Source organism: Labeo rohita, chromosome 18 (genome assembly GCF_022985175.1).
Source record: "Labeo rohita strain BAU-BD-2019 chromosome 18, IGBB_LRoh.1.0, whole genome shotgun sequence".
In the NCBI taxonomy this organism is placed as follows: Eukaryota; Metazoa; Chordata; class Actinopteri; order Cypriniformes; family Cyprinidae; genus Labeo; species Labeo rohita.
This window is the reverse complement of record NC_066886.1, coordinates 17,090,146-17,117,577: the sequence shown is the minus strand read 5'-3', so window position 1 is coordinate 17,117,577 and position 27,432 is coordinate 17,090,146. Positions and strand designations below refer to the sequence as shown.

General features: G+C 34.0%; 1 protein-coding gene across 12 annotated transcripts in view; it reads right to left on the bottom strand.

Annotated features, from left to right (window-relative positions):
- Positions 1-27,432, bottom strand: part of plekha7a (pleckstrin homology domain containing, family A member 7a) — a 119,721-nt gene that overhangs the window by 30,790 nt on the left and 61,499 nt on the right. For 7 of the 12 annotated variants that reach the window (XM_051135019.1, XM_051135022.1, XM_051135023.1 and 4 more), the window contains 5 exons: positions 24,547-24,661; positions 22,219-22,323; positions 20,425-20,497; positions 16,015-16,115; positions 5,416-5,591 (listed from right to left, as the gene is read on the bottom strand). In XM_051135019.1, the coding sequence (XP_050990976.1) occupies positions 5,416-5,591; positions 16,015-16,115; positions 20,425-20,497; positions 22,219-22,323; positions 24,547-24,661 (570 nt within the window). Of the gene's footprint in view, positions 1-5,415; positions 5,592-11,581; positions 14,717-16,014; positions 16,116-20,424; positions 20,498-22,218; positions 22,324-24,250; positions 24,358-24,546; positions 24,662-27,432 lie in introns of those variants that run through there. The other 5 variants (XM_051135021.1, XM_051135027.1, XM_051135029.1 and 2 more) reach the window with 4 other exon arrangements.

Here is a 27,432-nt window from a genome sequence, read left to right as displayed (position 1 = left end):
ATGGCGGTGCAGTGGGTGGAAACGTGTAGATTAAGGGGCGTAAATATTATAATAAGATCCCCTTATCACGTCACATCTGACACGCTCATTTATTCACATGCTTACAGAGAAAGGCTTACCAAAACAAAGTTTCTAAGTTGTCCTTTTTCAAGTTTTTTGTTTTCTTAGCTTCATGACATTACGGTTGAACTACTATATGTATGGATACATGGACTATTTTAACGTTGTTCCTACTACCTTTCTGGGCCTTGAACGTGGTAGTTGCGTTGCTGTCTATGCAGGGTCCAAAAGCTCTTGGATTTCATCAAAAATATCTTAATTTGTGTTCCGAAGACATACAAAGGTCTTACAGCTTTGGAACGACATGATGGTCGGTAATTTTTGTATGAACTATCACTTTAAATATCACTTATAAGCAAAGGCTGCTACAATGAGCACTAAATAATCTGTTGAACTTCGCAAATACGCATAGCTTGGTTTCTTCAAACAAGAACTGTGGAACAAAAATATGATTCAGTACCACCATGAAAAATTAATTCCATCTTCAAATTGTCCATATATAGCAGTCTAAACGTGACATGATTAAATCAGGCCCTGAGTGAATCTACATTTGGAGAAGACATGGCCGCTGGGAGCCTGGCTATCTTGACTGGAGCTCTCTCTGCAGTCAGACTAATAATATCCAAGCTGCACAGACTAAAAGGAAATAGCCTCTAGTGGCTCTTTGCATTCAGACACTCAAAGTCTACAACAGACAAATCTCCATCTGCATTTTATCATGAACAGCTGCTCCTTTAGTCCTGATAGTATCTACGGTATTTAAAGATGTAATTGTTTGTGTAATGATTGGGAATGCATTTATTCTAATAGTTAGATGTGAGTCAGTCTCTTGTGGAAAAAGATGCATACTTTTAAAAAAATCTCATATGGTCGGTGCCAATAGCCATTGCGCTGCGGGTGACCCGAGTTCGAATCCCGGATCATGGACCTTTCCTGATCCCACCCCCTTCTTTCTCTCCCACCAAATGCCAAAAATAAATCTTAAAAAAAAAAAAATTTCCTATGGAAATAATATCCAACTTATTTTTACTGTAGGAGTGGGCATGGCCATTTGTACATTTTATGGGTGTGACCTCCGGTCTCATCTGCGTCCAGCTATTTTTAGCTCTACAAAACAGCACATTTTGCTACTTGATATTGCAAAATGGTGTTTCTTACCATATTATATTAATGTATTATCTTTATTATGAACACACCAGTTTTGTATTACAGTTTTACTATTTACTGCACACTGTTATTCTATAGCATCTAATGAACCAAAGGTCTCACCCACATGCTTATCTCTGCGTTGAAGAATAAGGTAGATACTTTAAGAGAATATACTTTTTCTTATAACTGAATGCTAATTGCAATTACATGAAAATGTATTATAGTTTATACATTTATATTAAATGCAGTAATCTGAACTTTAGAGTGCTTTTTTTTGGCCCACGTAAGTAGTACTTAAGTACACCTTTAATGTAATTGCATAATTACTTCTGTTGTTTTTTGAAATATGGTGAAAGTGTACTGCCGAATACACTGAAAAGTAATTAATTATATTTTTACAAACTAAAATCTAATGTTTCTAATTTATATTAATTTGTATGTCATGAATTTATATATATTTGTATTTCCAAACATATTTGTGACCCTGGACCACAAAACCAGTCAGGTTGTAGCAATAGCCAAAAAAACATTGTATGGGTCAAAATTATTGATTTTTCTTTTATGCCATATTTAGTAAAGGTCATGTTCCATTAAGACATTTTGTACATTTCCTACCATAAATATATCTAAACTTAATTTTGATTAGTAATATGCATTGCTAAGAACTTAATTTGGACAACTTTAAAGGCTTTAATTCCAGATTTTCAAATATTGTTCTATCCTAACAAACCATACATAAATGGAAAGCTTATTTATTCAGCTTTTCAAATGATGTATAAATCTAAATGTAAAAAATTGACCCTTATGACCGGTTTTGTGGTCTAGGGTCATTTAATAATGAAGTAATAATGAAGATGCAATTTAGTAAATTTAAAATATACTAAATTAATAAATTATTAAAACTGAAATGTAACATCAAGTAGCACACTATACAGTTAAAATTACAATAAAATACTTTACATGTGCCTAAATATAAGTTAAAATCAAAATAAGTGTACTTTTATAATGTATGACAAAGAATTATGAAAACAATGATTTAAAAATGTGCTGAAAAAGAAACGCCTTGAATCTGACATTTCACAAAATACAAAACTTTTCAAAGGTGTTTTAAGAAAGTCTGCTTTCTGTAAGTACAGTTAAGTGGCCTTCAGTTGAATTATTATTATCCAGAAGTAAATGATTTTTTAAAAATACTTCTATGATTTGAAGTACTGCACAAGCACAAGGTTTTCAAACTATATGATTTACCCAAACAAAGGGTACTAAAAGGTTTGTGCGACTGATCAAATTGCATGTGCACTTTGTGGCCGTGTTGCAGATAATTTACTCAAATAGCCACATGTGCACATAAGCTGGACCAAAACAAAGCCTACAGAGATTCTCAGAAAATATGAATCCTACATTCCAACAGTCGGATATGAAACGAAGGCGTAAGCATGACTGATTCCATTCAAAGCTCCAAACAAATGGTATACGCAAGACATCTCTGGCAAAGGAAAAAGGGAAAACAAACATAAGGGCATCTATGAGAATGAAAAGCCACTCTGAGTCTCTACATGGAGTTATGAAAAGAAATGACTCAGAATGGTGTTTTTATCCTGGACTATCACAGTCTAATTTTCTGCCTTGCTGACTGCCAGCTCAAGCTGACACTAGTCTCATTAGCGTTGGGCTGCTATGACAACTCAAAGATCCTGCCGTGATCCCAATTTGGTGCTTTGGTTAACAACATCACCAGCAGTGACAGCTAACTATTCAATCTTTATGGCTGAAATTGGGCGACACGCATTACGCATGTCAAAGAAAAGCCTTGACAGGCTTAAAAGATGGGTAAACTAAATACATGTTTATGCATCCTACATTCACACAGTGAGTGTTTGGGATTGACAGCTGTATTGTCACTCCAGATTATTTCTATTCATGTTTATAGTATCTAAACTAGGGATGTGTCTTTAGTCATTTCGACTATTTGAGTACTCAGCCCACATTTGAGTTGAGTTTGAGCTCAATGACTGACTCAAGGAACTGAGGCTGGCCCAGACAGAAGAGAGACAGAAAGCTGAGTCACTGCTCAGTACCCGTCTGGTCTTCTGTGCTGGCAGAGCAAGATACACTGCAGCGTCGCTGTCAATCAACAAGACTGACGCCCGACAAACACTTACAGACTCACAGCGTCTCTTGACAAAGACTGCTGAAGACTGCATTTGACAGTACTCTTTAAACACACACACATAGACACATACACTATTTGAACAAACACTTATAGAGATTCACCCAAAAATGAAAATTCTGTCATTAATTACTCACCCTCTTGTCGTTCCAAACTCGTAAGACCTTTGTTTATCTTTGGAACACAAATTAAGATATTTTAGATGAAATCCGAGAGCTTTCTGACCCTGCATAGACAGCAATGCAACTGACACATTCAAGACCCAGAAAGGTAGTAAGGACATTGTTAAAATAGTTCATGTGACACCAGTGGTTCAACCGTAATGTTTTGTTATCAAAAATATCTTAATTTGTGTTTTGAAGATGAAGGTCTTACGAGTTTGGAAAGATATAAGGGTGAGTAATTAATGACTGAATTTTCATTTTAAGTAATAAGCTGCAAATAACATTCAATCACACAAAATTCACATTTTTGTTTTAAAATATAAAAAACTTTAGCAAAACATATATTTAAAATGGAACTTTTTCATTTCACTTTGCTTTAAATTTTTTTGACCAGAAGCTAATTTTTCTGACATTTGAAAACAAAACGAAACAAAACAAAACATATTAAGCCCTAAATTTAAGATTTTTTGAGTATAAAAGTCCTCCTATTTGTATTATACAGATTTAATTCATTTAAACTAATAAACTAGTAAAACATGCATGTTTTTAGTCATACATAACTGAAACAAGTACTGCACCATTACCATTTGCAACTATTTGATTTTATTCAAATAATATATTTTTTACAATATACAATACCAGTCAAAAGTTTTTTTGAACAGTAAGATTTTAATGTTTTTAATATCTTGCATCAAACTTGCATTTATTTGATCCAAAGTACAGCAAAAACAGTAAAAATCTCATTTATTTCTGTGATTTCAAAGCTGAATCATTACTCCAGTCACATGATCCTTTAGAAATCATTCTAATATTCTGATTTGCTGCTCAAAAAACATTTATTATTATTATGTTGAAAACAGTTGAGTAGAATTTTTTCAGATTTCTTTGATGAATAAAAAATTCAGAAGAACAGCATTTATCTGAAATAGAAATCTTTTGTAACGTTATAAATGTCTCATCACTTTTGATCAATTTAAAGCTTGCTAAATAAAAGTATTAATTTCTGTATAAATGTTAAAAAATTGTTTTCTTTTTTTTTAATCTTTTTCTTTTTTTTCTTTTTTATCTATTCATCAGAATCCTGACAAAATGCACCCAACTGTTTTAAATATTAATAATAATAATTAAAATGTTTCTTCAACAGCAAAACAGCATATTAGATTGATTTCTGAAGGATCATGTGACATTGAAGACTGGAGTAATGATGCTGAAAATGTAGCTTTGATCACAAAAAATAATAACATTTTAAAATATTTTCAAATAGAAAGCAGTTAAAAATATTTCACAACATTACTGATTTTGCTGTATTTTGAATCAAATAAATGCAGGCTTGGTGAGCAGAAGAGACTTCTTTAAAAAACATGAAAAATCTTAGATTAAGATGGCTTAAATCTGCATAATGTGAAAGTGAATGCCAAGTCGTGAACGCAAACTGATGGTACTCAGAGTGTTAAACTATTTGGCACAAGCTGATTGGTTCATGTTTCATACACAGCCAATAAGCCTAATGCTTTACATTTAAATGGCTGGTTAGCATTCACTACAGCAGTTTGCAGCATGCTTTCAGAGTTACTCTGAAACCCTCTACATCCCCAGCTCCACCTGTATTGATATGCTACTGGTTATTATATAATGGAAATGTTACCCATTTCAATGATGTATGTCTGACAAACATGCATCACTTCTACTTCTACTTTATATGCAATTCAAATAAATAAATCTTAAATTTAACCCTAAATATGTTATAGTATGTTTAAAACAAGAAAAAAATAATTTGTTGCTACAAAACAAATATCAAACCAGTCTTAAGTAACATGTTTTAATTTAAAGCGATTAAGAAAATGTTTTTGTAAGGTTTTGTGACTCACTGACCTCTTCACTGTGTGGGTTTGCATCAGTGCAGCCTGGTTCATGGCCCTGACCCAGCCATTCATGTCCTCCTGTGTGTCCGCACTGAAATAGTACGTCCTCATCCCAGTGTGCTCCGCCTGCGAGCCAATCACAGAGCTTTGTTTGTAAATGTAGGAGCGCATCCCTGTGTGTGTAGCCTGCAAGAGAGAAAGCACTAAAGTCAGTCCAGCCTTGGGAAAAGGAGAAACACTGCATCAGCAGATAAGTATTGGCCAGAGGAGCATCTGAGATTTCAGCATTATAATTAGAGGCATGGAGGAATACAACACAGCGGACATACTGATGAGACACAGGAAGTCAGAATGAATAAAGGAGCACATGCCGATCAAGCCAAGGCCACACTGTGATAAGAAACACATATACACACCAATTAAACATAACATTTCTGTTATGCAATCAAAGAGACAGGAACAACGATGTGAATCAGCATAAAGGACAGACGAAAAGACTAAAGGTCAAGTTTGTTACAGTAAGCATTACATCACTCAATAAAAACAAAGCAAAGACAGTACTCATTCGAAAATACTACAGAAAGTAATTAAAAAAAGTCATACGAGATTATAAAATATAAAATACTGCTACTGTTATGTTTATGTTATTGCAGTGTCTGTGTTACTTAGTTACTGAAATTAAATAATATACCATAATATAATATAATATAATATAATGTAAAAATATAATAAATATAATACATTTTACCCCCTACATTTCTTTTAAAGTATGCAAAATAAATCCAGCCAAAAAAATGTTTAAAAATACTAAAATAAGAAAAAAGCCATACCTTACTATCAAAAGACAAGTTTATTTATATAAAAATAACTACTATGAATTCATAATTGATGAAGTTATATAAGTTAAATTAATTTAGAATTGAAATGTTATGATTTCAGTAACACATCATGTCAGTGTTGCACAAATTGCATGTTATTAAAATGAATTACTATAATACTATATTACTATTACTACAATTACTGTATTATGTAATGCTGAATAAATAATATAATACAATATAAAATAAAATAATATAGTAAAAACATAATAAATATAATACATTTCACCCCATATTTTTTTAAAGTATATACAAAATGAATATAATAAAATATAGTAAAAACATAATAAATATTATACATTTTACCCCTATATTTTTAAAGTATATACAAAATGATAAGACACTATGTATATGTTATATAAAATAATATAATACAATTATATAATATAATATTATGTGATGTTGAATATATAATAAAATACAATTAAAATATATATATATATATATATATATATATAAAACATAATAAATATAATGCATTTTACCTCATATTTCTTTTAAAGTATATACAAAATTATATGTTACTTACTAAATTATTGTTAAATAATATAATATAATATAATATAATATAATATAATATAATATAAGAAATATAACACACATAGCTAAAATATAATAAAATATAGTAAAAACATAATAAATCATACATTTTACCCCCATATTTTTTAAAAAGTATATACAAAATGATAAGATACTAAAATAAATTATTGTAATTAATATAATATAATGTAATGTTGAATATATAATAAAATACAAAATAAAATAAAATAATAATATATATATATATATATATATATATAAATTATTGTTAAATAATATAATATAATATAATAATAATATACATAGCTAAAATATAATAAAATATAATAAAAACACAATAAATAATTTTACCCCCATATTTTTTTTAAAGTATATACAAAATTGTTACAAAATAAATTATTGTTAAATAATATAATATAATATAATATAATATAATATAATACATAGCTAAAATATAATAAAATATAGTAAAAACATAATAAATATAATACATAAAAGCATGTACAAAGTTATAAGATACTAAAATAAGTTATTGTAATATAATATAATATAATATAGACCCAAGACGCTACATCTCTGTGACCCTACAAAGGATAAGCGTTTGGAAAAAAGATTAATATTATAATATAATGTAGTAAAAATATAATAAATACAATAGATACTATCCTTATATATTTAATAAATTGTATTTTTTAATTTTTTTTCCTATGTATAACTAAAATAAAACACTCAGGCAAACTGCTATTCACAAAAAAAGCACAGACTTGTAATTAACACAAACTCAGCCTGCAACTTCCTCATTAAAAATAGATTCAGAGAGAGTAACTTTGGCTGCATTCGATTACATAAAACAAAACAAACACACGATTATGGTTCACTGGAGAAATCCAATCCCGTTTCTTCGCAAATCCAATTCTTTTCTCTCTAAGTGTGAGCAGAAATCACAACACAAAATATACAGCCGCATGAGGACACGCATGTTTACATGACTAGCTCATTAAACACAAGCAGTGAGGTGCTAAGCTGCTGTCTGTGTTTTAATGGTCCACTGAGGAAAAGCTCTGCAACGAGGCTGTAAAACGCAGACAGATGGCTGATCAGTTTGAATTATGCAGGGGGCCTGGACCACTGCAGATGACTAGATGATAAATACCCAACCAAAACATCCACTGAAGTAACCCATATCTAATTTCATCAGATAAATGAGACTCACGCTCTTAAATAAAAACAGTGTCCTCATAGTGTCTTTATTTATTCATTTTCATGCTGTTTTAAACTAGTGACTGTCGTTCTTTTACAGAACACACACTTTACAGACTCTAGTCACAGTGTGATTTCACTTCGAAAGAGCTGTGTGAATAATTATTGAAAAAAACTTCCATTTGTGTTGCATGAAAGTCATACATGTTTGGAACAACATGAGGGAAAGTATACATTTTTGGGAGAGCTATTACTTTAACTTCAATAGGATGTATATGAGTTAAGAATAATAAATCAGAATTGGGCATCATTACCAACCAGCTAACCAAACGTTTATTTCTATGTCATATTAAATCATACTTTAGATCAGATCAGTCATAACTTATTAGTATGACCCAACAGGCAAAACTACTATATGTGCACACAAAAACACAGCTGTGTACACACTTGTACACACAGGAGAAAAACAAAGAGCTAACAATAGCGTGCTGCTTCCTTTCTTTTTGGCACCCTGCAGCGTGTAGGACTATTTGAAGATGCTTTTAGATTAACCAGGCCTTTCATTAATAGCATTCTCTATTATGTCATTCACAATCCATTATAAAAATGCAGCGCCCTGGTACAGAGAGCTTTTATTTAACAGCTCTGTTGGCTTACAACCACAACAGGAGAACTTCAAATATCTGTGAACTGATTCCACTGCACAATATACATATCTTGACGATTAATTATAGTTAAAGGAGAAATCCACTTCCAAAACAAAGATTCACATATAGTGTACTCACCCCCTTGTCATCCAAGATGTTTGTGTCTTTCTTTCTTCAGTCGTAAAGAAATTAAGTTTTCTGAGGAAAACATTTCAGGATTTTTCTCCATATAATGGACTGGTATGGTGCCCCGATTTTGAACTTCCAAAAGGCAGTTTAATGCGGCTTTAAACAATCCCAAATGCGGTTGTAAACGATCCCACAAAGAAGGGTCTTATCAACTAAACGATCAGTTATTTTCATTTAAAAAATACTATTTAAATACTTTTTAATCTCGCTTGTCTTGTCTCTCCATGAACTCTGTGTATTCTGGCTCAAGACAGTTAGGGTATGTCGAAAAACTCCAATCGTTTCTTCTCCCTCAACTTCAAAAATCATTTCAAAATCATCCTACATCGCTGCAGAAATACCGACCCAGTCTTTGCAAAGTGAACATGCAAAGAAGATTAAACACCTTTAACAAAAAAAATGTACAACAGCGATATAGGACGATTTTGAAGTTGAGGGAGAACATGAGATGGGAGTTTTTGAACATACCCTAACTGTCATGAACCGGAACAAAAACAGTTCAGGCAGAGTAAGACAAGACGAGCGTTTGACATTAAAAAGTATATAAATTGTATTATTTTTATGAAAATAACTGATCGTTTAGTTGATAAGACCCTTCTTTCTAGGATCGTTCACAACCGCATTTGGGATTGTTTGAAGCCGCATTTAAACTGCATTTTGGAAGTTCAAAATCGGGGCACCACAGCAGTCCATTATATGGTGAAAAATCCTGGAATGTTTTCCTCAAAAAACATCATTTCTTTACGACTGAAGAAAGAAAGACATGAACATCTTGGATGACAAGGGGGTGAGTACATTATATCTGAATCTTTGGTTTGGAAGTGGACTTCTCCTTTAAAGTGTAGTATTTTCTAGAAAGGAATATGTTAAGATGTCTGGTATGGGTGTGTGTGAATCGATTTGATTCAGGCTTTATTGATTTTCAATACGATTCAGTAGAGGATTTGCACTTTTTGGTCACAATTTGGTCAGTCACCCGGATGCACGGCCATATTGGCGATACTCAGATGTAAACAACAGCATGGATTGCAGGTTTAAGGTACTACTGAATACGCTGTCTAAACCATGAAAAAAATCTGTGGAAGCTGCTAAATCATATAGAGGACTTAGTAAGCAGGAAGGGGCGCGATATTTTGACAAACTAAAGTTAATAGGTGGTAAAGATATGTATGAGCAGTAGTAACTACGCTATTAGCCTAATATTTCACCTAGCTGACCAGAAAGCAAACACTGGATAAAAAAAACAATGGATAAAAAGCAAACACGAATGTTGTTAAGATTCTTGCCCTGGAAATCCTGGTTCAGTTTGGCCAACCACAAACGCCTTTTGTTCCTCAGACATGTAAAATGTATTTTTTGCACTCTTCTTCTTGATTTGTTATAACTTTTGGCAGTCTATAGTACTCCAAATGTCTTTTCCAGTCCAGTCGATTAGTGCAGCCCAAAACATGACAATAATTGACCATTTTCAGGAGCAATAATCAGCAAAATATGCAAGTTTCATTCAGTTCAGTGGCATTGTTTACATTCAGTGCCGCCAATATGGCCGACTGATGACCGGTCGTGAAAACACTCTATAACGATTTTGGAACTTTTAGAATTCAGTTAGAATTTAGAACTATTTTATTCAGTCCGATTCACAATTTGATTTCAATTAATGGTTCCACTATGTATTTGTATTCATAGGATTATGTAAGAAAGAAGACATTTTTCTACCATTAGGCCAAACGGTTCTACAAACAGTAAGGAACAGTTATAGTGATTTTTCCGTTTTAGTCTCATCCTGAAACTGAACTGTGCCAGTGGAATGCGTGTAGTGATTTTACTTATCAGGATTGGTCACTTGTTTGTTTTCTGGCTACTAGTTTCTCTTTGTAGCTGGCTTTGCTTTTGTTCAAAGCAGAAACATCTCATTCTCCATAAAGTGCTCACTATTTACATCTCATACCATATGTAAACACTTGCGTAAGTGTTCCATCTCTGTTATCAGCCCTACAGTGGAAATTGATACAATATCTGTACTGGCTTGGCTGGATAGGCACGGAATCAAATGGTTAAACAATGAGTGCGGTTTGGGCTGACAGTGGAAAAAGTGCTTTAACTATGTAAAGTTATAGTTCACTCAAAAACGAAAATTCTGTCAGTCACTTACCCTCATGTCGTTCCTAACCCGTAAGACGTTCGTTTATCTTCTAAAGACAAACTGAGATATTTTTGATGAAATCCGAGAGCTTTCTGACCCTGCATAGACGGTAATGCAACTGATATGATCAAGGCCCAGAAAGGTATTAAGGACATTGTTAAAATAAAATTACTTTAAAACGATTTTAAAATGTCCTTACTACCTTTCTGGGCCTTGAATGTGGTAGTTGCGTTGCTGTCTATGCAGGGTCAGAAAGCTCTCAGATTTCATCAAAAATATTTTTGTTTGGAACAACATGAGGGTGAGTAATTAATGACACAGTTGGGTGAACTAATCCAAATATTACAATATTACCTGATAAAAGTTCACATTCAAATAAAGAACAAACAAAACAAAAAAAATCAGCTATATCCTAAAACTGCTCAAATGTCTGCTGGTTATCATTTTCTGACTAGAATAATTTCACTCATCACATCTCACAAAGAGGAAATCATGTCAGTGAGAAAGGTCACAAACATTCCCAAGAAGTTCGCACATGCCAGAGGTTAAGGTAGAGAAACTTTAAAGTTAAAAGTGTACCTATTTACGGGTGATGCTGAATGTGTCTCAGAGCCTTTCTGGACTGTCAGCCACTCATCACAGGCAGGAAGCCCACCATTGGGAACAGAAGAGGGACACAGTTCAGCAAATAAAGCACAATGACTGGTCACCTGAACCAACACCTACAAGCTTTTCCTGTTTAGAACATATACAAGTTCTGGGAAATTGTCAGTATAATTTAAGGACTCTCAGCGCCGTCAAGATAAGAGGATGACAGAAACAAACAGCAGGAGCGCAAGAGCACAAAACAACACGCCAGACCACAAAACAGCCCGCAACACAAAGCACAAATGCCCACAGTTAGAAGCCATAACAGAAACACAAAAGCCGAAGTTTGCTGAGCTCAGTAGCCTGGGTTTCAGTAGCCTTTACCACCTTCGTACGGATATCTAGAAGCTCATCGCGGAATCAGTGAAACGCTCTCTGACGCTCTGCCGTGTCTGTCTACCAGCATGTGAGGCGAGTTTGCTGTCTGAGCAGAATTCACCGCGGTAAGCCTTCTTTTTTATAAAGGATTAGTGCAGATTACAGACTCTCGGCCGCCCATCTGAGTCACTCAATACCAAAAATCTACATCCAGATACCAAGGTAAACATTCTCTCTTGTGTGAAGCTTACGGCTAATGATCCGTAACCCTCTAAAGAGTGTGTGATACAACTAGTAGTTTAGTAAGGCACTCCAGGAGAACGATGTGACACCGTAGGCTGTGTAAAACTATCCGTTAAGGAAGGAAAGTGAAAGAGGAGTGCTGCAAAGAGCAAACTGAGATCACCATGCACTTTAAACTGGAATGTTGTTTCTTTTCGCTCCCACGTTGAAAAATACCTCTCTGGCTTTGAGAACAGGAGTTGAGCAGAGAGAGGTAGACTGGTTATGTAACCTAGTTGCCCTCAGGATGAGTACAGACCCATACATTCACACTGTGTCATGAACCCCATGAGGACAACAATGAACCACACAAGCTGCAGGGGATGAATCCACATGAACTACTGTAGTCTTCGCCTACAAAAACACTCGCACACAGATAAGCACCAAAAAGGAAGAACTTTACATGTATAAAAACAGCTTGTGTAATTGGTTGTATATAAATTGATGGTCTTCATGGAGAAAATATATGGATTTCTATCTGCATTCTGTACACAGGGCTGAAGCCATGCAAGATAATGAAGCATGCATATTCATAACTGCAGAGAGTGACTCAAAGTGACTTCAGAATCAGCAACTGCACATGACAGAACAGAAAGACACAGCTAACTAGAGAAGAGAAAGCAGCTAGTGCAAGGAAAATGAGATGAGATGAATAAGCATTTACAATATTTACAGTCAGCAGGTCATTAGCACAATATAAATTGTGACAGGGAGTTCAGGACCTGTATTACCCTGAAAGGGTTTATTTCATGATAACTACATAGCTTGCTTGGGACAATTATAGAGTCACCCATGAAAATGAAAATCCTCCCTGGTGAAAAAACCAGCCTATGCTGGTAGGTATGTTTTGATGCTGGGATGCTGGTTAGGTATGTTTTGATGCTGGTTTAAGTTGGTCCTTTGCTGGTTTACGCTGGTCATGATGCTGGTCAAGGTAGGTAAAACATACCTACCAGCATATGCTGTTTTTTCACCAGGGCTGTCATCAATTACTAAAGTAAAACTATCCAACAGTGACACCAAAAGGGAAAATTATGAGAGTCTGCATCTCTCGCCTCCCCTGGGCCCATTGAGTTTTAAGCCGTGCAGTGTTTGATGGGGGGTAATTGAGAATAAATGGGGGAAAGTTACGTGAGAGGAGGCAATGCCTCCATCACGATATGATTAGATATGAGTGTGTTTGGCTGTGATTGGTTCATGCAATAAATCCAGCCTCTTGTGGCGTTAATGGGAAGATTGAATTTAAAAAAAAACCCAGCATTAAACCCAAATTCTGGGTTCAGCTTTTTGGGTCATTTTATTGGGTTATTTTTAACATTTTTACCAATGTGCTGGGAAGTTTTTCCGCACTCTAAAAAATGCTGGGTTATCCTTTTTTAACCCAAATGTTGGGTTCAGCTTGTTGGGTCATTTCACTGGGTTATTTAAAACATTTTAACCCATGTGCTGGGTAGTTTTTCCGCACTCTGACAAATGCTGGATGTCCTTTTAAGCCAAATGCTGGGTTCAGCTTGTTGGGTCATTTTATTGGGTTATTTTAAACATTTTTACCCATGTGCTGGGTAGTTTTTCCGCACTGTGACAAATGCTGGGTTATTTTTTTTAAGCCAAATGCTGGGTTCAGCTTGTTTTGGTCATTTTATTGGGTTATTTTTAACATTATTACCAATGTGCTGGGTAGTTTTTCCACACTCTAAAAAAATGCTGGATGTCCTTTTAAGCCAAATGCTGGGTTCAGCTTGTTGGGTCATTTTATTGGGTTATTTTAAACATTTTTACTCATATGCTGGGTAGTTTTTCCACACTCTGACAAATGCTGGGTTATTTTTTTTTTTAAGCCAAATGCTGAGTTCAGCTTGTTGGGTAATTTTTAACATTATTACCAATATGCTGGGTAGTTTTTCCGTAGTCTAAAAATGCTGTTATCTTTTTTTAACCCAAATGTTGGGTTCAGCTTGTTGGGTCATTTTATTGCATTATTTTTAATATTTTTTACCCAGGTGCTGGATAGTTTTTTCTGTAACTAAGATGCTGGTTCATTTTTAATGCTGGGTTATTTTTTTCCACCCAACCGTTGGATTGAGCGCTCTACAAGAGAGAGTGGTTCTCTGCGCCGCTGTGCACTTCTTCAGCAAAAGAAAGGTTTGTATACATTTCATTTCATTTCATTTGTGAAGTCTTTACTGTGTTGTAAATTATATTTTTTTTATTCAACACAACATACAAGGACAAGATGTCAGTCAGTTGCATCAGCAGTGGTCGTTTCGCATGATGGAAATGCATTTTGCCTTGCATAACAAACTTATTATATTAGTTATAATACTGCATTTAGTTTAATTTGATGTTAAAATATGTTATTTAACCTCAGTACTGTTTGTTTACAGGTTATGGAGTCAGTCACGGCATCTTTCAGCTACGAGAGAAACGCGAGTTGGCAGTCTAAAGTTTGTAGATCCCTTGGCGAACAGCAGGCCCAGACTTCAGCGACACACCGGCACGAGAATTTGCTAAAGAAAAAAGTGATTACAGAGAACAGTTGAATACACTTAAATTAAAATGCTAATTTAAATGTTACATTTTTTATTTCTAAAATGATTGTTACACAAATATTGTAAACTATGCTGTATTCATCCAAATAAATTAAGTTTGTCTTATATTTTTGTCCATAGGTGTTCTTGTTCAATAATAAATGTTCATCTTTTGATTATTGCTGTTGCCTCCATGATTCTGTTTGTGATTTTTAAATTCCAGCCCATTTTAAGCCAGCAACATAATAATTTTTAAACAATAGTTGGCTTAAATAAAACAACCCAGCATGTTGGGTAAAAACATTTAACCCAAACAGCAGGGTCAAAATAACTCATGTGTTCTGTTCAATATTTACCCAGTGCTGGGTTGCCAAATAACCCAAGTTGGATTGTTTTTAACCCAGCATTTTTTAGAGTGGAAACAATTCACACACTACTTTGTTTCATATCAAAATAAGACTTGAAATGGAATCAAAACATAATGTGTGGGAGTTTTTAGTGAGTAATGAGCTTGGTGTTTCGAGCTTTGATGGCTAATGATCCAAAAACTTAAAATAGTTACAAGTTAACTATTAAAAAGAATAGCTGAACATTAGTTCCCAGATAAAAAATGTTGTTTAAATTGTTACTGCAGTGACTATTTTGGAATAAATGTAAAATGCATAAAAACACCACTGCACACCACTGATATATAGTAATTTTAGTACTTGTATTTAACTTATTTAATTTCAATTAGTTGCCAGGGCAAACAAGTTTTTTTTATTGGCTAACATTCATACTATATTTCAATTTTTATCTTTATTTTAATTAACGAAAACAATTTTTAATACATTTAGTTTTAGTTAACAAAAACAACACTGGGTGTCACACGATAGTTCCATCAAAAACATAAAAATGCAACTGGATAACAAAGTTGAATGGTTTGTTTTACACCCAAAGCAACCACATGACTACAGAAAACTAGCTACAGTGTTTAAAGAGTCATATTGACCACTTTTATAATACTTTTATGCAAATGTATCTTTTTCAGAAGCTCCAATTCTCATTTAGTGTAGTTGCATTTAAATGTATGACCACTACAGTACATTGTTTAAAAATTCTCGATAATGAAAGAAAGTTCATTTTTGGGTGAACTGTCCCTTTAAGTTATACCTTAACACTGTTGCAAATTTAAGATGGTAAATAGAGTCAAAATTCTTTTAAAAGTGTTTCTATCCGTGCCAAATGAGATCTTACCTTGAAGGCATATTTGCGGCTAATGTGATCTTCAGGTCCCACAGGAGCGATAGTGTAACTCGGCAGAGGAATGCTACCCAGCACCGACTCTTCACGACTGTCTGTGGAGTAAAAACAACCCAGTTGAGCAACCAGTCTGGTTTTGACTTGGTGTCTTTCTCACTCTCTCTTCCTTCCTGGCATGCGATACTCTCTGACCTGCGTTTCTCACACCACTATGATAACATCATCACATTTCACACATTTAAGTTTAGCCTTGCTTTGCCTCCTTGTTCCGCCCTGACCATTTCTTTCCAGTCGAACGCTGGTGACACCGGTGTGTGTGTGTTTGTGTGTGTGGGAGTGTCTTAAACAGAGATTGAGTGTTGGGTTGACAAGCGATAAGGGTGGCTGGATTAGGAAGTAATGGGTTAAAAATACTTCTAGGTTATTTGAAGGAGAGATTCCAAACTGAGGCAGGTCACCGTTTCATTTGTGTGAGCAGAGAGCTGGGGGTCTGAAGCAGGGAAGAGCAGACTGACTGGAAAATGAGGATGAATTACAATCCATTATGACCAGACGGAGGAAATAATCAAACATGCATTGACAAGCATCAAATGGTGAATGAAACAGAGAGAATAGATCTGATGTCAGATAGGACATACATAATTAATGATCTCAAACAAGAAATAAAGCTGTCTGTGAAAGAGACAGTTCACTCAAAAATGTTTATTTGCTCACCTCAATCTGTATCCAGCCATTTTTGTTAATATACAATATATCAGAATATATTTCTTTGAATAATATGAATACATCAGAATATAAGTGATTAACAATTTAAATTATGTCTGCTTTTCACACAAAGCTACTATAAGCTGTATGGTAAGAGCTGTGTAACAATTCTTTCTACTGTTTTGCATGAATAAAATAACAGTATATAAGGTTTGGAATGACAGAATTCTCATTTTTTGGTGAATTATTCTGATAATGTAGCTCTCCCTTACAAAATAGAAGTTTATTTAACTGTACTATTCTTATACTTTTTTAAATCTAAAAAAATACACTTTCAGTCTAGTTTTTATGTACTTATCAGAGATATTCAGTTGAGGTCAAAAGTTTACATAGACTTGATTCTTAATATTGTGGTGTTTCCTGAATGAACCAAAGCTGTGTTTTTTGGGTTTTTTAGTGATAGTTGTTCATAAATCCTTTGGGTCCCACAAATTCTTTGTGCATTTAAACCCTTTCCAGTAATAATTGTATGATTTTGAGATCCATCTTTTCACACTGAGGACAACTGAGGGACTCATATACAACTATTACAGAAAGTTCAAATGCTCACTGATGCTCCAGAAGGAAAAAGGATGCCTTAAGAGCCGGGGTGTAAACTTTTGAACAGAATGTGTACATTTTTCTTCTTTTGCCTAAATATATTTTTCTCCATTTAGTACTGCCCTTCAGAAGCTGTTGAAGATGTTTCCCAGAAGACAAAATAAGTTACATTTTATCTTCAAATTCTAAAAGTTAGTTTTTCCTGCTGTGAAGCATTTGAAGCTTCTGTAATAGTTGCATATGAGTCCTTCAGTTGTCCTCAGTTAGAAAAGATGGATCTCAAAATCATACAGTCATTGTTGGAAATGGTTCAAATTCACAAAAATGCCGAAAAACAAAAGAATTTGTGGGACCTAAAGGACATTTCTGAAGAACAGCGGACAGCTTATCTGTTCAGGACAAACAAGGGACTCATGAACAACTATCATTAAATGAAAAAAAAACGACATAGCTGTGGATCATTCATTAAGAATCAAGGGTATGTAAACTTTTGAATGGGGTCATTTTTTATAAATTCAACTATTATATTCTCTAATGTAAACTTCTTTTATGTGAAATATCTTATTTAGGTCAGTACTAAATAAAAAATAACATGCATTTTGTATAATCCCACTTATTTTGGAAAAAATAATTTACATTTTGCAGATTCTGCAAGGTGTATGTAAACTTTTGACCTCAACTGCACTTAACAAATTTATACTTTAGTATACTTGGCTTATACTGACAAGTATACAAAGAAATCATAGTATATTTGGTCTATACTTTGGTCTGTAATTAATCATTTGACTAAAATACATATTTTTAAAAATATAATTTATTATTCAAAGCATACATAGTTTCCTGTTATTCCATCTGTTTGACAATGCCAACATGTGCTTCTTTTAGATATGTTTTTTTTTACATACTGATCTAATAAACTTACATTTTTAAATTTAGAGTAACAAGTCAGCCTTGATCTTTTCTGTACACAGTGCTAGTAATGCACACAACAACAGATAAAGATTTGGCTGGATTATATTAACAATTTTTTGGCTCTTCCAAGCTTTATAAAGGCAGTGAAGGGCTTTTGATATTATGATATAAATGCTCCAGGGGGTTAATAAAGGTCTTCTGAAGTGAAGCATTTCCTTTGTTTAAGAAAAATATCCATATTTATATTTACACCATGTGGAGTGCTTTTTATGATGGATGGATGCACTTTTTTGGGCTTTAAAATCTCAACACCCATTCACTGTCATTATATAGACTGAATAACCCAGGACAGTTTTTAATTTATCTCCGGTTGTATTTATCTAAAGAAGAAAGTCATATACATCTAGGATGGCTTTGAGGATGAGCACATCATGGGGTAATTTTCATTTTTGGGTGAACGATCCCTTTAACTTCGCTTAAAAGAAACTACTAGTATAAAAGAGAGTAAACTTTAAAGTGTACTTTCATAAACTAAAATGTGAACTAAAAGTACAGTGCTCAGCATAAATGAGTATACCCCCTCTGAAACTTCAATGAAATGTTCCAGAGAGTCTGATTGATCAATTTCTAAAGAAGTATGTCAAAATTTGCTTTGATAATTTTTATATCAAAGCAATTTTGTATCAAAATGTTAAGTACACCCTCCTAAAAGATACAATATAAAACCAAATAATAATGTTCTAATGCAAGTTAAAGCCTCAAAGCCTGTAATTTCTTGTCACTTAAAAGTGTTACACAGCCCACTAAATCATTCTCAGGCCTAATGCTGACAACAATGAAATCTGCACAAAAGTGTGCAGTGATACAAGAAGAATACCACATCATAGTTTTTAAAATTCCAGACTTGTGACAAGTTCCCTGAAATAGCCAGGCCTTTCGTTTTAACTTTCCTTTCATCAAGTGTTTTTGAGAAGGAGAAATAACAAGCAAAAAGCCTCAGAGCCAGTAAAACCTGTTGCAAGAGCACACAGTGTGACAATACAGTAAAATGCAGAATACAGTGGTGAAATGCATTGCTGTTTATCTATACCAGAACTACCTACTGTAGCCAAGCTGCAATAACTCATTTAGCCTTTTCAAAGTCAGTCATTTTGGATCTAACAGCATCAAAAATAGTATGACATTTCTAAGGAAGGAGTACAGTAAAAATTGCCTGGTTCCCACAGAAAAGTTTACTGGTCATGAAGTTCTTATATGTGACCCTGGACCACAAAACCAGTCTTAAGTCGCTGGGATATATTTGTAGCAATAGCCAAAAATACATTGTATGGGTCAAAATTATAGATTTTTTTATGCCAAAAATTAAGGAAATTAAGTAAAGATCATATTCCATGAAGATATTTAATAAAATTCCTACTGTAAATATATCAAAATGTAATTTTTGATTAGTAATATGCATTGCTAAGAACTTTTTTTGGACAACTTTAAAGGCCATTTTCTCAATATTTTGATTTTTTTTGCACCTTCAAATTCCATATATTAAAATAGTTGTATCTCGGACAAATATTGTCCTATCCTAACAACATTTAATATCCTCCATACATCATTGGAAAGGTTATTTATTCAGCTTTCAGACTGTGTATAAATCTCAATTTCGAAAAATATACCCTTATGACTGGTTTTGTGGTCCATGGTCACATATAAGGATCTATGAGTGCTGAAGGTGTAAAGGAGTTGTGCTTTATCAATGCTGTCATGAATGTAATAAGAAAACCTGAAACAGAAGATGCTACCCTCTCCTCATTCCCTGCACTGTTGGACATGTCAATGTTGAAAAAATGCATTATTTTAAGACTTAAACTGATTTAAAATCTTTACAATAACACAAACAATGTTTGAGTCAGCTGAAACAGCAAGTTGGTATGACCCAATATGAGATTAAATATGCATAAACATGAGATTTCCCTGAGTAAACTACTTTTAGAGTTTGCTAAATTTGTCATGTTTAACTCTGGGGACATAGCTAAAAGACTGAAAGTGCAATTAGTAGAGCTAGGACTTAGTGAAAAACTTGCTATTACAAACAAAACAATGCACATAATCATTATCTGAGAGAAAAGTTAACATGTACTAAAATATGTCCATGTGTAAATGTGATTCTGTTTGATGTTTGGTAGAGCAACCCACCTTTGTAGTAGAAGAGGCAATAATCAGCGAGAACAAACCATTTTCTCTTCCACAGCCGCATCCCTGAGCTGTCCTGAAAGTACAAAGCAACACAAACACTGATGGGGAAACACACACCCTCAGGCAGCTGAAGACATCAGATGGGGAAAGACAGCACTTCAAACAAACTTCAAACAGGCAATTCGCAGCACTTCCCCTTGACAGCACCATTTCACTTTCAGTTAAAGAGTTTTTTCAAAGTCTATTATCAAAAACTATCCATGTAAATACACTCCTGATGTTTTCACACCATGAAAGACCCATGTGTTTATGTCAGAATAACTGACTGACTGGCTGGCTCTCAAAAAGAAAAGCCAACTGAGCTGGCTACCTAGCATTTGAATACTCAAAATATGCATTTCAACTGTTCAGAAGTGGCAGTGATTCCCAAAAATACTGTGTTGCAAGGCTGTTGATGTTTAGGGAGACACATTTCCCTATTTATTCATATTTGTTGACAAAAAATGGTTTGAAACTTCATAAACTAGACGTTTTGGTCTTTTCGGTCCTTTTAATTTAAATGATTTGATCTGGAATAAGACAAGGTATCCAACGACAAGATATACTTCTTACACTAAAAGTTGCTGGGTTTCTGGGTCTGTAATGGGGTTGGCCGATTATCGGCCTGGCCGATTATCAGCATCGATATTAGGTTGGTTTCAAAACCAATTTGCTGATCATATAATTTAAAAGCATTTTTAAAAAGTTTTTGTCAGAGTCCTTGTTATTCTTCATTTTGGCATTATAGATTACCAGTCAAAAGTTTTTGAACAGTAAGATTTTTAATGTTTTTTAAAGAAGTCTCTTCTGTTCACCAAGCCTGCATTTATTTGATCCAAATTACAGCAAAAACAGTAAAATTTTGAAATATTTTGACTATTTAAAATAAGTTTTCTATTTGAATATATTTTAAAATGTAATTTATTTCTGTGATTTTTAGCAGATTTTTTAGCATCATCATCACATGATCCTTCAGAAATCATTCTAATATTCTGATATGCTGCTCATAAAACATTTATTATTATTATTATTATGTTGAAAACAGCTGAGTAGATTTTTTTTCAGTTTTCTTTGATGAATAGAAATTTTAGAAGAACAGCATTTATCTGAAACAGAAATCTTTTGTAACGTTATTCATTTTTTTATCATCACAGTTTTTAATGGTATAGTGTATGTTACAAAAACTTTTTATTTCAGATAAATGTTGACCTTTGGATTCTTCTATTCATCAAAGAATCCTGAAAAAATGTACTGTTTTAAATATTGATAATAATAATAATAATAAATTATTGAACAGCAAATCAGCATATTAGATTGATTTCTGGAGGATCATGTGACACTGAAGACTGGAGTAATGATACTGAAAAATTAGCTTTGATCACAGGAATAAATTACATTTTAAAATATAGTCAAATGGAAAGCAGTTATTTTAAGTAGTAAAAATATTTCAGAATATTACTGCTTTTGCTGTATTTTGGATCAAATGAATGCAGGCCCGGTGAGCAGAAGAGAATTCGTTAAAATAAAAAACATTTAAACACTTACTGTTCAAAAACTTCTGGCAGGTAGTATAATTTTATTTTTTACACCAGACATATATATCGGTTCCAAATATTGGTCATCTGTCATCTTGATCCGTAAAAATCAATATAAGCATCGCCCTGAAAAACACATATTGGACGACCCCTAGTCTGTAAAGTTTGAAAAGCAGAAGCTTGGTTAATCAATAAACAAGCATTGGTCAAACTCTCTTACCTGTTTATAGAGCCATCCACGTACTACTACAGGAACGCTGGGATTCCTCTTTATGGCATGATCACGTTTGCCAAAGCTATGCACCCTTCCACTGGACTTGGATCCCTATATCACACACCAACACACACACATACACCAAAGATGACCAGAGGGATTGAAAGCACATTCATCACCTATTAGTCTGGACCATCTGCCAGGGGTGCATAGCTGATCTTCCACACCATCCACTGGCATTCTGTAGGCAAGCAACATAAGCCTACTGTACGTGCTGCCCAGCACTCACACATGCCAGAGCACTCATACGGCTAATACATCACCACTGCATGACATCACTGCCAATGACAAGAGCTACAAGCATTCGTTCATCTAGAATAGTCAAAATGGAGGTGGAAGATGACACAGGAGCATTCCTGCTGTTGCAGTCCTCTGCATCTCTTTTGTCAAACTATGGCAGTCGCCGTCACAACATTTCAGTTAGTTTTGCACGTGCATTCTGAGAGGTAACATCAGATAATGATATGATTATACAGTTAAAGTCAAAAGTTTACATACACCTTGCAGAATCTGCAAAATGTTAATTATTTTACCAAAATAAGAGGGATCATATAAAATGCATGTTATTTTTTATTTAGTACTGACCTGAATAAGATATTTCACATAAAAGATGTTTACATATAGTCCACAAGAGAAAATAATAGCTGAATTTATAAAAATAATCCCGTTCAAAAGTTTACATACACTTGATTCTTAATACTGTGTTCTTACCTGAATGATCCACAGCTGCGTTTTTTTTAGTAGTAGTAGTTGTTCACGATCCTTTAGGTCCCACAAATTCTTTGCATTTTTGTGTATTTGAACCCTTTCCAACAATGACTGTATGATTTTGAGATCCATCTTTTCACACTGAGGACAACTGAGGGACTCATATGCAACTATTACACAAGGTTCAAACGCTCACTGATGCTACAGAAGGAAACAGAATGCGTTTTTGAATTTGAAGATCAGGGTAAATTTAACTTATTTTGTCTTATGGGAAACATGTATGTATCTTCTGTAGCTTCTGAAGGGCAGTACTAAATGAAAAAAATATAATATTCAGTTGCCCTCAGTGTGAAAAGATGGATCTCAAAATCATACATCATACCTCATTGATGTAAAGGGGTGAAATTCATAAAAATGCTGAAAAACCAAAGAATTTTTGGGACCTCAAGGATTTTTCTGAGGAACAGCAGGCAGTTTAACTGTTCAGGACAAACAAGGGACTCATGAATAACTATCACTAAACAAAAAAAAACACAGCTGTGGATCATTAAGGTAACAGCACAGTATTAAGAATCAACTTTTGAATGGGGTCATATTCAACTATTATTTTCTCTTCTGAACTATATGTAAACATCTTTTATGTGAAGATCTTATTCAGGTCAGTACTAAAAAAATAACATGCATTTTGTATGATCCCTCTCATTTTAGTGTATGTAAACTTTTGACTTTAACTGTAATATTATCAAGGCCTCCGTTATAAAACGATAAGCTTCACATAGCTGCCAGTTTTGTAAAGCAAAGTTCTAGCTTTTTAGATTAAAGTTTATAACCCATATCAAACATCTGTGAGGGATACAAGATTCACAAATGGTTTAACGTATCTTTTAATTTAAGAGTGGAACTCTTGTATATGCGCGTACAACAGTAAGCGAAAGTTAGAGATTTCAGTTTATAAAGTTTTAAATATGGATATTTTTCTCACACAAACACACTGATTCACTCTTGGAGCCATGTGAAGTATTTTTTATGATTTATGCACTTTTTTGGGCTTCAAAATCTCATTTTAAAGCTTGAAAGAGCCAGAACATTTTTAATATAAGAAGAAAGTCATATACACCCAGGATAGCTTGAGGGTGATCATGGGGTAATTTTCATTTTTGGGTGAACTATCCCTTTACATATCCAGAAAAAGCAAAAGCATGTTATTCAGCTCATGTGCATCACACCCCAAACAGTGCATCCTTACACAGATATGCACCAAATCACTCACAATACGAATCTTAATCCGTTTCATTGGTCTTCCGTGTCTGTTCAGAGATGGCAGTCAAGGGCTGTGATCACTCTGTGTTTGTGTTGCCAGCACTAGGGAATTGACGCCTCAGCACAGAAGAATAAACACTCTAATTACCAGAACAGATGCTAACCAAGCATAGAGAATGTTCTGCGACTTGCTAATCCCATTCTGTATACTGTCTTCTCCTTCAATCGCTACAAAATACCAGGTCTAATTTCTTACAGTTCGACTAGTTTTTGTTGTGTGTCCGACAGGATCTGATTGTTACTGACCTTTGACCCTGAAGTTGTGTCCAGAGTTGAGGAGGTGACGGTAGTCGAGGCCTCACTAATGGTGCTGGAGGGCCGTGTGGTCGACTGTGGCTGCTTCAGCATGTGTCGGCCAGTCCTACAGAAGAAAGGAGAACATAGTGATGGCTTTGATATGCTGCTGAACAGCTTTAATTCAAATTTAATCAAAATAAAACTGAAATTGTGCAATTTAATTAAATATATTTGTTGCATGTTTCAGAATGAAGCGCAGCACTGTGTTCTGTTACACGCGAGCAGCTTATGATCGATTGTTTTCAGTATCTCAATACTGAGCAGTACTGTTGCTCCACATGAACAAATCTCTCCATCTGCTCTAAGTTTGGAACACTAATAACTTTCAAAATGGTTGTAGCAATCAAAAATGCAACGCTACAACCATCTTCCCAATTGTCAAGAAAAATATCTTCTTCTGTGTTACACAGAAGAAAGAAAGTCATACAGGTTTGAAACACATGCTGGTGAGTAAATGATGACAGATTTTCATTTTTGGTTGAACTATACCTTTAAGTCTGCCATACAAAGTGCTATCAGTGTGTAGCTGCCTATGCAGAACACTTCAAAAATTAGTCACTTATAAGGTTCCATGACTGTTAGAAATCAGCTGACTATGTAGGCAGTACGAGTTACAATTTATTTAAAGCTCACCAAAAGTGACACCCAGTCACACAGAATTCTTATGCAGTACTGCTCTGCATCTGCTCTGTTCATTATTAATTCACACTAGAGATGCATAGTACCTGTGTTTAATATCACAGGCTCACTTCAAAAAGCTTTTAGTAAATTACTGCTGCTGTGATGTGTCAAATATAATTCCCAATGATTAGACAGAGAACGAACTTTCCCTTAAGCGCTCGCCGACCTGGATGACAAACAAAATCCCTCAGGCAGCCAATAGGTAGGTTGTATTAGTGGGTTATGACCTTATGCAAACTGACAAATACCTTTCAAAAGAAATTTCTGATCAACAGGGCTTTAATATTCTCCATACTGTTCAACATGCAATAATTGTAATATTGTAAAATAATGCTATAATTTTAAAGAACTGTTTTCTATTTGAATATATTTTAAAATGTAATTTATTCTTGTGATGCAAAGCTTTATTTTCAGCATTATTACTCCAGTCTTCAGTGTCACATGATCCTTCAGAAATCATTCTCATGTGCTGATTTCAGTAGGGATGTAACGACATCAAAATCAATATGTTAATATCACAATATCCAGAAGTCCATGAAATGATATTTATTGCGATATAAAAAAAAAAGACAATGAAAAATTGGGGAAAAAATTCCATTTTGTACATTTTAAAGTTAAATTATTCTGTCTAATGCACTTTGAGAGTTCAAAATTAAGAACTCCTCTTTTAATTTGTGATATATTGTATCAGTCTAATTTACATTCACACTGGTGATTTAGGAAGCCAAACAAATTAGAATATAATAATAATAACAACAATGACAGTAATAGCCGTATATTGTAAAACAATTGCACTGCAAAATAAATGAAAATGAATATTTCATAGGTATATATTTTTATTTACACTACAGTAAGGAAATTCCGGTACTTCTTTCCTAATTTCTACACTTGAAAGAGATATTTTGAATTTGGACAATAACGTTACCCATTTGAACCGCTAGTTGTCAGCAATTCATACTGCACTTTTAAGCTTTTATTTTGACAGAAACGGCAGTAGAGCTTTTATTTTGAAGGAAAATTCAAACTTAAGTGAAAACAGGCTTACAAAAACACCTCACTACAAATTTAGTGAAATGCTGTGATCATCTGCCATGAAAATAAAGCATAACTAGTACCTGCTGCATTCCAAAATGGGTGCTAAACTCATAGCACATGCAATAAATGAGCTCACCGCATTCATTCGCCTGAACGAATATTTTTGTGCTAGGAATTATGTAGGAAAAGTAATAAATTAATATATGTCAAGAGTACAACTTAAAAAATCTACATCATACCATGAGTTCTGACCTTTGTCACAAAAGACTTTCTTTATTGCCTTTTTCCCTAAATTATATATTGTCACACCCCTGTGGACTGTTTTCATTGGCTTTTCCCTTGTATGCCCTTATTTGGTCCTTCCTGTTCCGTTTTCAATTATGACGTCATTGTTTAATCAATCTCACCTGTCCTCATCTGATTAGTCTGTGTATTTAAGTTTGGTTCAGTTCCTCGTTTGTTTGTCGGGTCTTAAAGTCTGTTGCGTTGTGTTTGCTTGTGGATTCCCTGCTATTCCTGTTCGTTCCTGTTCCTTAGTGTGGATTATATTAATAAAGTCTATGTTCCTGATCTCCTCGTCCCTCTTCATTCCCGCACATGACGTTGTGACATATATCAGTTTAAAACTTATAAAACTTAAAATTCATCCTTTGAAAGGCATTTTAAAATCAGACATTGCATTACCATGGACAATGTACATCAAAATCATATTACAAAATGTTTTCATTCATGAATTATAAAAATTTAAGTCTGGATCGTGCATTTTTATGTCTGTGTTCAAAAATGGGAGTGACAGTTAAAGGGTTAAAGACCTTTTATGTTAGAATAAGAAGTTTAAATATATTTAAAAAAACTATACTTTTTGCCCGGAAGACCTATTGTTTCATATCGTCATGTGACCAGGATTATATCAAGACATTTTTACTATCACGATATTGATAATATCGTTACGTCCCTAATAATCAGTGTTGTGCTGCTTAATATTTTGATACTGATTTTTCAGGACTCTGTAATAAATATAAAGTTCAAAAGAACAGCATTTATTTGAAATAAAACTCTTTTGTAAAATTACAAATGTCTTTTTTGTCACTTTTGATTAATTTAATGCATCCATGCTAA